This window comes from Trichechus manatus, unplaced genomic scaffold (genome assembly GCF_000243295.1).
Source record: "Trichechus manatus latirostris isolate Lorelei unplaced genomic scaffold, TriManLat1.0 scaffold00184, whole genome shotgun sequence".
NCBI lineage: Eukaryota > Metazoa > Chordata > Mammalia > Sirenia > Trichechidae > Trichechus > Trichechus manatus.
In genome coordinates, this window is record NW_004444120.1 from 3444618 (window position 1) to 3457787 (window position 13170).

Below are 13170 nucleotides of genomic sequence, written 5' to 3' on the forward strand. Positions count from 1 at the left end.
GGCGCCGCGGCGGCCAGCAGCATCAGCAGCGGCAACAGCGACCGCAGCAGCGGGGCCGGCGTCGTGGGCAGCCCGAGGTGCGCCCCTTGGCTGCGGCTGGACATCGCTCCGCCGCCGTGACCTGCGCTCGGCTGGACTGGGAGGCCGCTCCGGCGGTGACAGCTGTTGCAAGAGTTGCTTTTTGACCCGCAGCCGGGCGCCGCGTCTCAGAGGCTAGGGCTTCCTTAACTTTACTGTTTCATTAGCCCTGCCTGTTAAGGGCTTCTAGAGGCGAGGGAGCCTCACGTGGCCTCGGCTACAACCTTCGTCCTGCTCAGCGCCGGCCTGGGGAAGGCGGGTCCTTTTGGTCTGACCCTCTAGCAACCTGTGGGCTGGGCTGCCATAGTTCCTGAGTTGTGCTGCTGGAATCTGCCGAGGCTGCGTGCCACTTTCTCTGGACAGTTTTGAGGCCCCAGGTTTGAATCAATCAGTCACATCAACACCACCAGCCTCTGCCTCCAGAGTGGCCACGGATGAGGCACCATGACTAATGCATTCCCCTGCCTACAAGCCGGTCTGATTTTTTGCCATTCTGGAGAAGTCAATGAGTAGGAAGGTCTTCACTGTTCGTACACCTCGGGGATTACTACTCCTCCATACAAGGGTGTCTAATCTAAACCCAGTTACCGCTGCTCAAGATTTTTGATCCTTTGCTTTTTTCTACACTGACTGACTCACCACTGGAGTGTGATTCAGACAGGTCTGAAACTGGAGATCTCCCTCACCCGTATGAAATCCCCATTTCTGTGAGTGGCCAGTTGAAAGTGACATTGTGAAGTGAGCAAAACTATGTCCTAGATGGCATTGTGAAGTTGGCAAAGGGGGCCCTAGGTGACATTGTGAAGTAGGCAGACTTTTTATTCATTTAATAAACATTTATTGAGCCTAGCTTATGTGCCAAGTGATATAAAGACAATTAAGACCATAACTTACACAGGCAAGAAGGGGACAAAGGTACACTGAAGTTGTCACTAGTGCTGTCTAGAGCTATCCTTAAGGTACAGTGGGGGGACCCAGAGGGGGACAAGCCACCCACCAAGCACGTGGGAGCCTAGGCACCTTACTCTTCTTAAGGTACGCCTTTCTTCCAAACTTAATTGAGGTTCAAGGGAAAATGGGGAGGGAGACACCTTTCCTCGAGAGGAAAATAGATTTGTAATTGTTAGAAAAGATCCTCAACACCCCCCCACAAAAAAAAGCCCGTTGCCATGGAGTCCATTCCGACTCATAGCGACCTTATAGGACAGAGTAGAACTGCCCCATAGGGTTTCCAAGGAGTGGCTGGTGGATTCGAACTGCCAACTTTTTGGTTAGCAGCCAAGCTCTTAACTATTACACCACCAGGGCTCGAGAAAAGATACAGAGCTATTAAAAGTACATCAAATCGCTGTGTAAACTGTGAAACACAACTCGCAATTTTGTTTGGTGATAGCATCTATCGCCATGCTGGATGATCATATTTTATTAATGAAGGAACTGAGGACATTGTAAAAACTGCACATTTTTCATCAAGTTAGAAAATAAAGACAAAGGAAAATTATGCACATTTTGGTGGTGCCATCTTGGGAAGAGAACTACATTAAGACACTGAAGGAAGTTGTGCCACTTCAAATATTTTAGTCAAGATATACGTCTTAGTTATCCAGTGTTGCTGTAACAGAAATACCACAAGTGGGTGGCTTTAACAAACAAATTTATCTTCTCACAGTTTAGGAGACTAGAAGTCTGAATTCAGAGCGCCAGCTCCAGGGGAAGGCTTTCTTTCTCTGTTGGCTCAGGAGGAAAGTCCCTGTCTCTTCAGCTTCTGCTTCCTGGCTCCTTGGAGATCTCCTTGTGTCTTGGTATCTGTCTTACCCCATCTCTCCTCTGCTCACTTGCTTGTTTAATCTCTTTTTATATCTCAAAAGAGGTAGACTTAAGACACACCGTACATTAATCCTGCCTCATTAACATAACAAAGACAACCCATTCCCAAATGGTTTTATAACCAAAGGCTGACCAAAGGTTAGCATTTATAACACATATTTTTGGGGGACACAACTCAATCCATAACAATGTACTATACCACCCTCCTTCATATTACTAACGCTCAGGGTGACAAGTGTCCTGATAATGTAAATAAAAATGCATGATGGGAACTACAAGGCATCCATTCATCTATTATTTAGTCATCAAATATTTGTTGACTACCATGTTTCAAGCATAGAGGTGTAAACAGTGCCTGCCTTCACAGAGCTTGCATTCTAGTAGCTGGAAGCAAATTATATATATAAACAAATTAATTAGATCAGGGTTTCTCAACCTCAGCACTATTGACAGTTTGAACCAGATAGTTCTTTGTTGTGAGGGGCTGTCCTGTGCATTCCTTGACCTTTACTCACTAGATGCCAGTAGCACTGCCCCCCCCCCCATTGTGGCTATCAAAAATGTCCCCAGACATTGTCAAATGTCCCTAGGGAGCAAAATTGCCCCCAGTTGAGAACCACTGAATTAGATGATAATAAATCTTACCTTCTTTCAATTGTGCAGGTTTCATGTATCTGGGAGGAAAGTGAGCAGCAAAACTCGTTCACACTAAAGGGGACAAGGAGGACCACAGAAGATTTTGGCTGTGAAATGTTTTCATCACTTCTCCAGTGGACATCTGTGGTTTTGGCAACTCATCGTCCATTACCCTCCTTCTGGCACCAATTTTTCATGAATCCAGACTTCACTGGTTTAAAGGTTTTAGTAAGCGACGGAGGAGATATGTTTCCGTGAGAAGACACAAAAATGTTGTTGTTGTTGTTAGGTGCCATTGAGTTGGTTCCTACCCTATAGGGCAGAGTAGAACTGCCCTATAGAGTTTCCAAGGAGTGGCTGGTGGATTTGAACTGCCCACCTTTTGGTTAACAGCTGAGCTCTTAAACACTATGCCACAAGGGTTCCAGACACAATAATAGTTCCAAGGAAGTGTCATTTAAGGTTGCGAAACAACAAAAAAAACCCATTGCCATCGAGTTGGTTCCGACTCATAGTGACCGTATAGGACAGAATAGAACCGCTCCATAGGGTTTCCAAGGCTGTAAATCTTTACAGAAGCAGACTGCTACATCTTTCTCTTGTGGAGTGACTGGTGAGTTTGAACCACCAACCTTCAATTTGCAGCTGAGCGCTTAACCACCGCACCACCATGTCTTGCCACCTGGTCTTTTTTTGGGTTCTCTAAAAAAATGGGCAAGATTAGGATTATAGTGTTGGTTAGTACAGTGATTGAGCCTGACTATCAAATAGAAACAGAACTGGTACACAGGAGTGACAGGGGGTAGTAGAAGGAACTTGGGGGTGTCCCTTGTATCACCGTGTCCTAATGAACTGGTTAATGGAAGTGTTGTAACTTCACCTAGGCAGTACCACCAAGGACTCAGACTCTGCACCCCAGTGGGCAAAGAACTCCAACCAGCTGAGATGCTGCCCCAAAGCAACGGGAGCATGGAAAGTGGAGAAAAGAAATCATAAATATCATCTATAGCCAGATGACCTATCGCAGAAACAGAGACAGTGGCTTCCGTATTTCTTTCCTTGCTGTAACATATATGTAGTGGATTTAAAATTGTACAGCTTCTGAATGAAATGTGCAAAAATGTATATTTGTCTGTTTTCCAAAAAGTTTAGTTAACTTAGCATTCAAACCCTTACTGACGATGGTAGAAAATTTTAAATGCCAGTTTGGTTACCAAGTCTCATTTGGACTAAATCCTTACCATCTTTCCTCTCCCCCTTCTCCTTTCCCCCTTTACCTTGAGGTTGATCTTAGTTTCAGGGGGCTTATGTATCAACCTGGTATTGGAGAAGGGCAACTATTCTGTGAGTTGTCCTCTGGGCTAAGTGACCTCCACTAACATGTGGCTTGTCTCATCTCATCTCCATCGTGGTGCTCAGGAATCCACCGCTAACATTCGCAGCTCTGCCTTGGCATCAGGCCTAGATTCCCACATATTCTGTGCATTAGTTAGAGTAACGCTGCTACAAAACCCTCAAAAGTTCAGTGGTTTATTGCAATCGTTTATTTCTGGCTCATAGTCCAGTCCATCGTGGGAGTTCTTAATTGGTAGGTTGCTTTTCTCCAAGCGAAACTCCAGGAACACAGCCGCCTTTCATCTTCTGACTCCACCATTCCTTAAGGCAGAGATTTCCAAACTTGCTTGGTTCATAGTGACTTTAGAGTCTCAATAATATAGTCTCAAGGCCTCAAGCCAAAAGAAATACCTGACATTCCTTTTACTAAGTAGTTAGGTTTAACAGCTTAATAGTACTAATTTGCTCACTATCCTACAGATGGTACTACGTTTCCCTCAACAAATTTAAAATATCCCAAAACACCCCTTGATTTAATTATAGTGTACTCTACTAATATTACTGTTTCCCTTGAGTATTTACTACATTATACCATAGGTACCCCTGTGAGTTCACTGTGATTCCCAAACTGTGTGCAAGAACCATGACCCAAGGGCCTTGGAGTCTTTTCTTCCAGCCAGAAGGGGAAAGAAAACACTCCTGCTTCTTAATCACTTCTGCTCACAATCTATTGGCTAGAACTAGATCCATTGCCATACTTATATGTATCCTTTCACCATACTTATTCAATCTGTATGCTGAGCAGATAATCAGAGAAGCTGGAATATACGAAGAACTCGGCATCAGTATTGGAGAAAGACTCATTAACAACCTGTGATATGCAGATGTCACAACTTTGCTTGCTGAAAGTGAAGAGGACTTGAAGCACTTACTGATGAAGATCAAAGACTATAGTCTACAGTATGGATTACACCTCAGCATAAAGAAAACAAAGATCCTTACAACTGAACCAATAAGCAACATCATGATAAATAGAGAGAAGATTGAACTTGTCAAGCATTTCATTTTACTTGGATCCACAATCAATGCCCATGGAAGCAGCAGTCAAGAAATCAAACACAGGGAGAAGGACTAGAAGGCAGAAGGGGACAGGAAAGCTGGTGATAGGGAACCCGAGGTTGAGTAAGGACGTGTTGACATGTAGTGGGGTTCTTAACCATTGTCATAGGGCAATATGTGTAATGTTTAATGAGAAACTATTTTGTTCTGTGAACCTTCATCTAAAATGAGAAGAGCAGCACAACTGGAAGAACGTAATTGATGTCACTGAATTGTACATGTAGAAATTTTTGAAATAGTGTATCTTTGGCTACGTATATTTTCACAAAAAAAAAAAAAAAAGGTCGAGAAGGGAGAGTGTTGACATGTCATGGGGTTGTTAACCAATGTCATAAAACAATATGTGTACTGACTGTTTAATGAGAAACGTTTGTTCTGTAAACCTTCACCTAAAGTACGATTAAAAAAACAAAATTAAAAAAAAAATCGAACAACGTATTGCATTGGGCAAATCTGCTGCAAAAGACCTCTTTAAAGTGTTCAAAAGCAAAGATGTCACTTTGAGGACTAATGTGCACCTGACTCAAGCCATGGGATTTTCAATTGCCTCATATGCATGCGAAAGCTGGAAAATGAATGAGGAAGACCAAAGAAGAATTGATGCCTTTGAATCGTGGTGTTGGCAAAGAATATTGACTATACCATGGACCGCCAGAAGAACAAACAAATCTGTCTTAGAAGAAGTGCAGACAGAATCCTCCTTAGAAGTGAGGATGGCAAGATCTGATCTCATATACTTTGGTCATGTTATCAGGAGGGACCAGTCCCTGGAGAAGGACGTTATGCTTGGTAAAGCAGAGTCATCGTAAAAGAAGACTCTCGAGATGGATTGACACAGTGGCTGCAACAATGGGCTCAAACACAGCAAGGATTGTGATGATGGCGTAGGACCGGGCAGTGTTTTGTTTTGTTGTGCGTAGGGTGGCTATGAGTTGGAACCCACTCAAGGCATCTAACAACAACAACAGCATATGTCAAAGAGGCTGGGAAATGCAGCCTCTGGCTGGGACGTCATCTGTAAGTATGGCAACAACAGCATACATTTTTTGTGGGCAGGCAGCTGTTTCTGACACATTTGGTAACCTCTCCATTTTGACCCAGATTATTCTGGGCCCTTTGGCACATTCTCAGACCCTGCTGAGCCCTTGGGATGGCCGTCAATGGGAACTTAAAGATACTGTAATCTGGTGTGCACCAATCAGTAAGCCTCAGATTCATCAACCCAAATACTCAGCTGCAATGTGGGCCACAGGGCTCATTTTCAAAACTTGCAATTTCATGGGCTATATTCTGGAACATCTAAACATAGTCTTTTCTTATCTGGGGTAATTCTAGACTTATCTCCAGTTTCTATTACCAAATATTTCTACACCCTGCTCCACCCATCAGGCAGCTGACTCAATCCTTAGAGGAAGAATGGTGCTGGGCCCTTCACATCAAACCACCCTGCATTTCTCTTACCAGGTCTTCAAACTTTTTACTTATTTAGATAGGAACTAACTCTACATTATTATACATTTTATTCTAATTTATTTTTCTTGTCTATGCTTTATGCTTTTTTCTTTCTATCTTTGTCTTTTACTTTCCAAATGTAGGATTCATGGATCTTACATTTTAATGTCATGACTTTGAGAATTTTTTTTTTTTTTTGCCTGCCCCTGTTATTTTTTTCACAATTTCCTTAAACTTCTTCCTCCAGCTCTTTCATAAACTAGATGGATACATCCTTGACTTCCTCTACTTTCTTCTTTGACTTTTAACATTTTAATATCTTCTCTTCATTCCACAGAAAAGAAGTACAAATGACAGATAAGAAACATTAGCAAACCACGACCCTTTTCTAGTGGAGTTTAACCTTGACTGTGGATGAAAATATTGCTGTATTAACTATCCACAGCTCTTCTTTCAAGGTATAAGAAAGGATTGAAGGCTGAACGGTGCTAACCTAACAATGAATAAACGAAAGAGCTTGATAAATATTTGATGAATCCAGCTACTACTTGTATTGTTAAATGAAGACAATAAAAAAATCTTAGCAGGCATTGAATTCTTGGAAAGTGGATAGAAATGAACACTTAGTTAATTTTGACCCATAACCTAGGGTCAAAACCCAAAAAAATGTTACTTGGAAAAGATCATCCATACACCTGTAGTCTGAGAAGGGAGTGGTGTCAAGAGGTATTTGAATACTCTCTCTGTTGTAAAACACGGTCTGCTAGCTTTTCCAATTTAAAGATGAGTCATCAGAAACAACTACTACCACAACATGAAGTCTATGAAAACAAATTTCAGAATGAGGGAAAGGAGGCATCATCCTAAAATCTGAGATATCTAAAATCTATCCATTTTAGGAAGCAAAAGAAAATTTTCAAAAATACTTTGGCATCCTCTATAGGGTGTGAGAGAATAGGACCTCTGTGTACAAACAGAAAAAAAGTTATTCAATGAAAATGGGTTGAGAAGAAAATCCATGAGATGTAAAAAGGAGATGGACAGAATGAGAAAGAGCTGATAGAAAAGTAAAAATTTAATAGAATTCAGATTTTCATTGGATGCTAACAATAAAGAGCAGCAATTGACACTGTTGAAAATTGAGTCAGTAATTTAAAGACAAATTGACGAAGGTCTGCAAAAAGTAGGGGGAGAAGATAAAAGAAAAAAATGAGAAGGGAGGTAAAGGTAAGAGACACAAAAGACTTCAGAATTCAACCTGAGATGTGCTCCTGAAGATGAATCCAACTAATTAGAATAGAAGCATTAATCAAACACTACTGAGAAAACTTTCCTGAGATGAAGAAACAAATCCGAGTGTTCCTCCTGATGTGATGTGATGGGAGGTGCACAACATCACTTATGTGGTAGTCTTGGCAAAAATGCTTCACCTGAATCAAATCTTGAGGATAAAAAATCTGGTAGGGCCTGCTTCATGGGCATCTGAGGTGTGTAGCCATGCAAGGCCCCACACTTGAATGGACCCATTTGGTTTAATGCTCTGTCGTCACTGTCCTGAAATTCTTAATGATTTTCGAACAAAGGGTCCCACATTCCATTTTGCACTGAACCTCACAAGTTATGTATGGTTGTTGTTGTGTTGTTAGGTGCCATCGAATTGGTTCTGACTCACAGCGACCCTATGTACGTTAGAATGAAACACTGCCCGGTCCTGCACCATCCTCACAATCATTGCTATGTTTGAGTCTATTGCTGCAGCCACTGTGTCAATCCATGTCATTGAGGGTCTTCCTCTTTTTTGCTGACCTCTTCTTTACCAAGCCTGATGTCCTTCCTCAGGGACTGGTCCCTCCTGATAACAAGTCCAAAGTACATGAGATAAAGTCTTGCCATCCCCGCTTCTAAGGAGCATTCTGTCTGTACTTCTTCCAAGACAGATTTGTTCATTCTTCTGGAAGTCCATGGTATATTCAATATTCTTTGCCAACACCATAATTAAAAGGCATCAATTCCAACTCCGTATTCCTTATTCATTGCCCAGCTTCCATATGCATATGCGGTGATTGAAAACACCATGGCCAGGGCCAGGCCACTTTAGTGCTCAAAGTGACATCTTTGCTTTGAAACACTTTAAAGAGGTCTTTCGCAGCAGATTTGCCCAATGCAATGTGTTGTTTGACTGACTGCTGCTTCCATGGGTGTTGACTGTAGATCCAAGTAAAATGAAATCCTTGACAACGTCAGTCTTTTCACTGTTTATCATGACGTTGCTTACGGACCCAATTGTGAGGATTTTTGTTTTCTTTATGTTGAGGTGTAATCCATACTGAAGGCTGTGGTCTTTGACCTTCATCAGTAAGTGCTTCAAGTCCTCTTCGCTTTCAGCAGGGTTGTATCATCTGCATATCACAGGTTGTTAGTTTTGTAACTGGTCCTAAATCTGCAAACCCAGCTGAACTCTATTCTTCTAAAAATGTCACTCAATAGAAAGAAAGAAAGAGAGAGAGGTGGGAGGGGGAGGGGGAGGGAGGAAGGAAGGGAGAACACGAAGAAGGTTAAAGGCAGCTAAAGAGACATGACAATCAGAAGCAATGAGCAATCTTTAATAGGACCCTGAACGGGGTGGTGGAGGATATCTAAAAATGACTTATTTTTTTTTTTTTGAGGAGGATAACGGTGTACATTTGAATAAATAAAGACTGTGAAAGATGGTTATTACTGTATATTTGTTAAATTTGTCGAGTCTGAAAATAGCACCGTGGGTATGTGAAAGGATGTCCTCGTTTTTAGGGGACACAAGTGCTATGGTGAAGTGACGTGATGTCTGCAACTTATTTCCAAATGGTTCAGTAAAATTAAATGTATAGATGGACAGAAGTCAAACAGATGTGGCAAAAAAAAAAAGAAAGAATCTTTTCGAAAAGAAAAGAAACGATCTTTTCAGCTAGATTTTTTTTTTTTTTTTTTTTAATTTAAGGGAGTGACAGGAAGTTTTAACGAAAATATAAATATTTGTTCATGGGATTTCTAGCTGGTTTTTCTCATTTCCCGAATCTCCCTTTCCATGTTGACACCAGTAAGGTTAGTTTTACTTTAAAATATCCATAGAAAATTTTACTTTACAGAAACAGAATATCTGAAGGTTTCCTGACTGAACAAATCCTCTTTCGTAGATTATAACTAGAATCAGCAGTTTTACATCTGTATTGTATAATATGAAACATGAAATATATTTCAGATCAAGCTCTTTCCTTCAAATAAACACTTTCATCAGATTAACAGTTTCATTTGTGCCATTTTTGTAGTTATTATTACTCTTCCCCCCACCCCCCGCCCCCCAAAGCTTCTCCATTGCCAAAAGCAACAGTTAGGTTTAGATGGGAGGGGTATTTTCAGTTTACCTCAGGGGCAAGTCTTGCAAGAATTTTATTTTCCCCCAGAGCAGCTCAGTAGAAGTGATAGCAGGGTTGTATGGAACTGAGTTCCAGCGTTAGGAGGATCACCCAACAACATGAACGATAGTAATGCAATGACTTCACCAAACCTCCTAGCAAAGAGATTCCAGGAAGCCTTTCCAAAAAAACACCTAGAATCTAAATGAAAGCAGTATACTTGTTCTTTGATCTTCAAGATAGGTTCCCTGCTCCTCCTTTCAACTAAGTTGCTTCTTTTAAGCTCCTCATGTACAGAGGTTCTGGTGCCCTTGAGAGAATAACACTGGAGTTTTGTTTTTTGATACATTACGCCTTTCATGGAACACCCCTGGTTAACCCTAGGATTTGATGGCCTAGGAGATCACTTATTTTGACTTCCCTACCTTCCTCCCTTATTCCAGCAGGGAAACATAATAGTAAAATACGTATTCTCTAGAACTAAATCATAATGGTTTCAAATCTTTGCTTTGTCATGAACTAGGTAAGTAACTTTCCACCTCTGTGGCTTTGTTTCCTCATCTGTACAATGAGACTATTAATGACAGCACCCACCTTATTGTTGTTGCTAGGTGCCGTTGAGTCGATCCCGACTCATAGCAACCCCATGTACAACAGAACGAAACGCTGTCCGGTACTGCGCCATCCTCACAATCATTGCTCTGCGTCAGCCCACTGTTGCAGCCACTGTGTCAGTCTATCTCTCTGAGGTCAACCTATCCTCTTTTGCGCTGACCCTCTACCATGCATGATGTCCTTCTCCAGGGACTGGTCCCTCCTGATAACATGTCCAAAGTATAGGACAAGAAGTCTTGCCATCCTTGCTTCTATGGAGCATCCTGGCTGTATTTCTTCCAAGACAGATTTGTTCGTTCTTTTGGCAGTATATGGCATATTAAATATTCTTCACCAACACCATAATTCAAAGGCATCAATTCTTCTTCAGTCTTCCTTATTTATCGTCCAGCTTTGCACGCATATGAGGTGATTGAAAACACCATGGCTTGGGTCAGATGCATCTTAGTCTTCGAGGTGACATCTTTGCTTTTTAACACTTTAAAGAGGTCTTTGGCAGCGGATTTGCCCAATACAATGCGTCGTTTAATTTCTTGACTGCTGCTTCCCTGAGTGTTGATTGTGGATCCAAGTAAAATGAAATCCTTGACAACTTCAATCTTTTCTCCGTTTATCATGATGTTGCTTATGGATCCAGTTGTGAGTATTTTGGTTTTCTTTATGTTGAGGTGTAATCCATACTGAAGGCTGTAGTCTTTGGTCTTCATCAGTAAGCGCTTCAAGTCCTCTTTACTTTCAGCAAGCAAAGTTGTGTCATCTGCATATTGCAGGTTGTTAAAAGAGTGTTCCTACAATCCGGATGCCGAGTTCTTCTTCCTATAGTCCAGGTTCTCAGATTATTTGCTCAGCATACAGATCGAATAAGTATGGTGAAAGGATACAACCCTGATGCACACCTTTCCTGACTTTAAACCATGCAGTATCCCTTGGTTCTGTTCAAACGACTCCCTCTTGTTCTGTGTATGGTTACTCATGAGCACAATTAAGTGTTCTGGAATTCCCATTCTTCACAGTGTTATCCATAATTTGTATGATCCACACAGTTGAATGCCTTTGCATAGTCAATAAAACACAGGTAAACACCTTTTGGTATTCTCTACTTGCAGTCAGGATCCATCTGACATGAGCAATGATACCCTCGTTCCACACCCTCGTTTGAATCCGACTTGAATTTCTGGCAGTTCCCTATCGATGTACTGCTGCAGCTGCTTTTGAATGATGTTCAGCAAAATTTTACTTGCATGTGATATTAATGATATTGTTTGATAGTTTCTGCATTCGATTGGATCACTTTCTTTGAAATAGGCATAAATATGGATCTCTTCCAGTCAATTGACCAGGTAGCTGTCTTCCAAATTTCTTGGTATAGGCGAGTGAGCACTTTAATTCGATTTGTATATAAGGATCTGAATAAAATCCACATATTATATTTTATTAATATGTTGTATCTCAAATCTCTTCTAATCTACCACTTCCCCTTCCTGTTTTTCCCCATTTACAGTTGATTTGTGGAAAACACCAGATTGCCGTCCTGTGGAGTTTCCATATTCTGAATTTTGATAATTTGATCTCTGTTGTGTAAGCTATCTTTTTTACACATTGCTGAGGTATAGTTGGCTTACAATAAACTGTACATATTTAAAGTATACAATTTGATATGTTTTGACATATGTATACATACATGAGATCGTCATTACAATCAAAATAAAGAACATATCCTCCTCAGAAGTAGCCTATTTCCCTTAGTAATACTTTCCTCCCACTCCTTCGCATCCTCCACCCCAAACCACTGATTACTTCTGTCACTATAAATTAATTTTCATTTTCTAGAATTTTACATGAATGCCACAAGACAGTATGTATTCTTTTTGTCTGGCTTCTTTCTCTTAGCATAATTATTTTGCGATTCATCCGTGTCGTTTCTTCCTATTTCTGAGAAATTTTCTATTTTATGGATATACCACAGGGTGTTTATCCATTCACCTATTTATGGACATTTGGGTTGTTTCTTGTTTTCAGCTATTACAAATAGAGATTCTATGAACATTTGTATACTAGTCTTTGTAGATATAAGACTTTAACCAGATATGTAATTTGAAAATATTATCTTCCAGTCTGTACCTTGTTTTGTTTTTTTTTTAAATTGTGGTGAATATGTTTGTTACAAAACATTTCCAGTTCAATATTCTTCACATGTGCAATTTAGTGACATTAATTGTATTCATCATATTGTGCAACCATCACAGTTATCTGTTTCCAACTTTTTTCTATCACCTTTAACGGAAGTTCAGAGTCTCAGTGTCTCCTAAGAAGGGAGCCCCCTTATCCATCTCCCTCCCACATGCCCCCAGTAACCACTAGATGACCTAAGGTGGTGAACACCTCAGGTCTGCATACATTTCCCTGTTACAGATATTTTAGATAAGTGGAATCCTACAGCACTTGTCCATTTGTGACTGACTTATTTCACTCAACATGATGTTTTTTAAGGTTCATCCACTCTGTAGCATATTTCAAGACTTCATTTCTCTTTATGGCAGAGTAATATTCCATTGCATGTATATACCACATTTTGTTTATTCATTCATCTGTTGATGGACATTTAGGTTGTCTTTCACTTTTAGGCTGTTGTGAATAGTGCTGCAGTGAACCCTGGTGTACAAGTATCTGTTTGAATCCCTGCTTTCAATTCTTTTGGGTATACCTAGGATTGGAA

The 13170-nt window shown here is 40.8% G+C and overlaps 1 protein-coding gene across 3 annotated transcripts in view; it reads right to left on the bottom strand.

The window, feature by feature from the left end:
- The window catches only part of PLBD1 (phospholipase B domain containing 1), a 100213-nt gene that overhangs the window by 76820 nt on the left and 10223 nt on the right, over positions 1-13170 (bottom strand). For 2 of the 3 annotated variants that reach the window (XM_023741594.1, XM_023741593.1), the window contains exon 3: positions 2551-2613. The exons of the other annotated variant lie outside the window; for it this stretch is intronic. In XM_023741594.1, coding sequence (XP_023597362.1) covers positions 2551-2575 — 25 coding nt within the window. In that variant the 5' untranslated portion in view covers positions 2576-2613. The remainder of the gene's footprint in view (positions 1-2550; positions 2614-13170) is intronic. 3 annotated transcript variants of the gene reach the window in all.